This window comes from Gregarina niphandrodes, assembly GCF_000223845.1.
Source record: "Gregarina niphandrodes unplaced genomic scaffold scaffold00010, whole genome shotgun sequence".
NCBI classification, from domain to species: domain Eukaryota; phylum Apicomplexa; class Conoidasida; order Eugregarinorida; family Gregarinidae; genus Gregarina; species Gregarina niphandrodes.
Window position 1 is genome coordinate 281,362 of NW_011645780.1, and position 4,333 is coordinate 285,694.

Consider the following 4,333-nt stretch of genomic DNA (forward strand, 5'->3'; position numbering starts at 1 on the left):
CGCGGGTGAAGGAGCAGTTGGAGTTGGGTGGGATCAGGCCGCCGAAGCCCAGCACCGCGTGTCGTCAAGAAGAAGACGGTAGAGTGGCGGGGTGTGCAAGACTACAGGCGGGTGAATGAGTCGACGGTGGCGGATTCCTATCCGATCCCAAGGATTTGGGACCACCCGAGTACGGCGGCTGCCCCTCCGGCCTGTTCGAGTTTCCGGTGGCCACTGCGGCCGCAGCCCCCTCGGCGTCCCTGAGGCATACGATGTGGAGGACACTTTGGAACTCAGTCATTTGCGGCTCTGCCGCAGCATTCGAGATAAACGTTTTGACGGGGTTGAAACCAGGAATCCAGAATGCTACCCACCCAAAGAAATCTCCCTCCTTCCTACGAGGCCTCTCCCAGTGGCGGAGAGCCGAACAGATTTATGTACGGTGTTCTTCCCCAGCGGTGGAAAGAAGTACAGAACATAAGTAGGGAACTGTGGATGCAAGTTACCAGAATCGACACCTTTCTAACGGCGTACCACATCAGCAGCCGACGGCTGCTGGATTTATCGACGCTGACGTGGGCTGCGCCTACATAGGGCGCTTCCTAGAGCCGTGCGTGGGCTTAACTCCCGCGAGCAGCAGGCCTGGGAGGATGAACTAGCAAAGTGCCGCCTCCCACCATTCACGGCCACCACAGGGGAGGAGTTTGATCAGTGGGCGGACGACGTGGCGACGGCCGTCGGCGAGCAGTGTCACTACATCCCCGACGAGACGCTCGTTGCTAGGCGGCGGGCCTGGATGCCAGCAACCGTTAGCGCGCATCTGAATGGGTGTAGGAGAGACCCCGGAGTGGCAGTAGAAAGGTTTTTGTCGGACGCGGCCAGGTCCCTCACGGACAGCACTCTGCTGAGTCGGTGCTTTAGGTCCTGCCTCTACCCGACGCCGGAGGAGATGCCAACCTTCCACGACTTACAACACGGCTGCATCGCCTGACGAGCCTCTACGGGACAGGAATTCTGTTGCAGCAGGCCATTCTAAGCGCCGCGGCAGATGACGGGTAGGCAAAGGAGTTCCACTTCGAGGGTGACAGAACGGTCATAGAGGCGCTACATAAGCTTGCGCCGCTCTTTGCCACGATGAGGTGGCCCACCAAGGAGCCGGAGTCGGAGTCGGTGGCCTCAGAGGACGGAGCTGCAACAAATGTGGCAGGTGCGGTGTGAGGAGGCACCGCAGGAAGGACTGCCTGCCGCCAAAGCGGTGACAGGTGCGCCAAGTGTGGCCGTAAGGGACACGGATGTGCCCCGGGCACTGCCTCACGGATGAGGATGCGGGTCTGAAGACTTTCGTGGAGGCAGGTGAAGGCAAGATACTACTGCAAGTCCGCTCCGCGCGGACCAGGACCGACTATCTGAAGGCGGTGCGTGAACAAGGAACCATGCGTCGACAAGGAGAAGTACGGCCAGTCGGCGCCCGGACAGGACAGGATGTAAGGCGGATGCAGTTGGCGCCGAGGGACAGCCTAGGGGGCACAGTGAGCCAAAGGAAGCAAACGGGCACCATAAGTCGCAGGAACTGGAGAGTACGGAAAGCTGGAGCTTTTATAATGCAACTTTCCGTACTCTCCAACCACAGTTCCTAGAGAGCTGACTCGATATATATGAATGGTACACTTGTGCGGATTTGTCGGACTGAAGCAGCTTCTACTACCACCCGACCATCCAGCGATTTGCCTTAACGCATGAGGCTGTACTGAAAATGGCTCCCCTATCAATCAGGTCGTTGAGGAACTGAACATGGGCGCTTCCTTTGTGTCGCGGTTACAGGAACAATACTTGACTGTTGTTTCTCACTAGAGCGGTCGGGGACGTTCCGTTCCATTCGGTGGTGTCGACAACTCCTGGTCTCCAGCTTCATTGTGGCCGCTCTCGCCTATTGTGGCTCTCGCCTATTGTAGCTGTCGCCTATTGTAGCTGTCGCCTATTGTAGCTGTCGCCTATTGTAGCTGTCGCCTATTGTGGTTTGTTGTGGAATGACGTTTGCTTTCGGTGGCCATCACGATTGGTGCTTTTCGTGTTGTTGCCGGTCTCGGTTCGAAACCCGGCTTGGATTCCCGACCCGGCGTGGGTTGTCCACCCCCGTGGGTTCTAACCCGGCTTGGATTCCAGACCCGGGTTTAGAAACCACGGCCCCCGGCTGGGCAAAAAAATAAAATTATGACTAGTCCAGTGCGGCAAACTCCCGGCGGGAAAGGCTTGCGATGTGGAACGAGTGCTGGGGTGCTGCTGAGTTCTCTGATGATCAATTCCTCGGCGCCGTTTATGGAGGGAAACGGAGACTTGGAGGAAGTGTTTGCGGGGGCGTTGGTGGAAGACTGGCCAGAAAGCGTGTATGAGCCAGTTGTGGCGGAATCATTGGTTGGGTTACCGGCTTTCCGGGAATTGTGCGATTTGGCAGCGACGGTGAAGGGTGATCTTCGTGCCCAGGCTAGTGCGTGGAGTAGTTCCCTGCGGCAGGGTCAGGTAGTTGTGGGAAACTTCGGCATCCGCAACAACAAGAGTGAGCCACTCGTGGCAGTGATACCGGGTACGGACTATGACGGCAATCGCTTCCACAAGTTTATTTTCGGAGTGCAGAGATGCTCCGATAGGGATGCGGCTCAGCCGAGCCTCCAGCGCAATTCCTCACAAAGCGGCAGCGACTCGGGTGGCTCATTCGGCGAAGACTCACTCAGCAGCACCTCGCTGGGAAGCGACATATCTGGCACTGACTTGTTCAAGGCGGAGGCATCTGGCAAGGCGGAGGCATCTGGCAAGGCGGAGGCATCTGGCAAGGCGGAGGCATCTGGCAAGGCGGAGGCGTCTGGCAAGGCGTTAGGAAAGAAGAGTCGGAAAGAAAAGTCTCTGATTCCGGTGTTGGACGCGCAATACCGGACCAGCTGTTTGGCGCTCGACGGTTTGGAAATTTTGCGGCCGCTCTATCAGTACTTCACGACAAATGCCATTGAAGGTCTCCAGCCGAATGCGTTGGAGCTACTCAAAATGCGAGGCTCCACGGTTACTGAAGACGCCCGCCCTAGTGTGTTGAAACTCGCCCAGTACGTCTCCGTCAGCGGCTGTGAAACGTCCCTCGGCCGCAGACGCGACCGGCCCCACCACCTTGTCCACAGCCGTCTTTACTTCGCCACCGCTTCCACGCTACGCTGGGTTGTACCTCAGTCACCTGCCCAATATGCACTGGCTGATGCACTTACTGAATCCTTGCGGCCAGCCAGTCTGGATCATGCAGCCCGCGGCTCTGTCCCCCATGACGTGCAAGTCCTCCTCAACACGCTCTGCAATCTCTATGCCGATAGCAAAGCAACCTCCAAAGCCGTAGCCAAGGGTGAATCGACCAAGGGTGACCCGACTAAAGGTGGCTCGACCAAGGGTGACTCGACCAAGGGTGACTCGACCAAGGGTGACCCGACTAAAGGTGGCTCGACCAAGGGTGACTCGACCAAGAGTGACTCGACCAAGGCTGACTCGACGAAGACTGACGCTACCAAGTCTAGCGATTTATCTGCTTCCTCACGTACGTTTATAGCTGAGGCTCTCCCACCGCCAGAGGCAGGTGTCTTCTCACTGACTTGGACCACATTTTAGGCAATCATCAATGAGCCATTTCCAGGCAATCATCAATGAGGCATTTCCAGGCAATCATCAATGAGTCATTTCCAAAACGAACAAATGTGTGCGCGGGGCCTTCAGCAAGACTGACGCTAACGGACCGAGTTCGATGCCCTCCAACCCTGGACGAGCCACCGCAAACGAACGACCGAGGTGATCAAGAGTGTAGTTTTTCGTGAACAAGCTGTGCTGTTTTACAAGGTCAATTTTTCCTACCAGTGGGTGCGACAAAAAAACTCATCGCTCCCCGCGCACGTACGTCCTTCCCTTCTGGCGTCTCGTGATCCTTCCTCTTCTAAAAACGAAACGACTCCTACGTTCATATGTAAAGCACGCATTGCCGTAAACACGTCTATTTTGTACGTATGAAGGTACGTCTATTTTGCCACAACTCATTCCCACGACCAATACCAGCAAACGCAAGGACAACAACCGAATATCACGGCCATCAACAGCTATGCTGAACCCAGGGATAACGGCAACAGCGATGCCCGGGCCCCCCAACCACAACTCACTGGCGACAGCTGCTGGATGGGTTGAGGTGCTGTGGGCTCCCGCTACTACGTGCCGAGGCTCCCGCTACTACGTGCCGAGGTTGGTGGACAAGTCCGAACGGGTTTCATGACTGCCGACCACCACTACCATTCACAGATGACCACCTAGAAGTCGGCAAGACGCGCAAGAGGGTCCA

The 4,333-nt window shown here is 56.8% G+C and overlaps 1 protein-coding gene across 1 annotated transcript; it reads left to right on the top strand.

Moving 5' to 3' along the window:
• Positions 1-2,271: 2,271 nt before the first annotated feature.
• On the top strand, positions 2,272-3,618 carry GNI_065520 (hypothetical protein; the record flags this gene model as incomplete). The annotated part of the gene is made up of 1 exon (XM_011131833.1): positions 2,272-3,618. The coding sequence occupies one exon, from the start codon at positions 2,272-2,274 to the stop codon at positions 3,616-3,618; it is 1,347 nt and encodes a 448-aa protein (XP_011130135.1).
• Between the last annotated feature and the right edge of the window lie 715 nt (positions 3,619-4,333).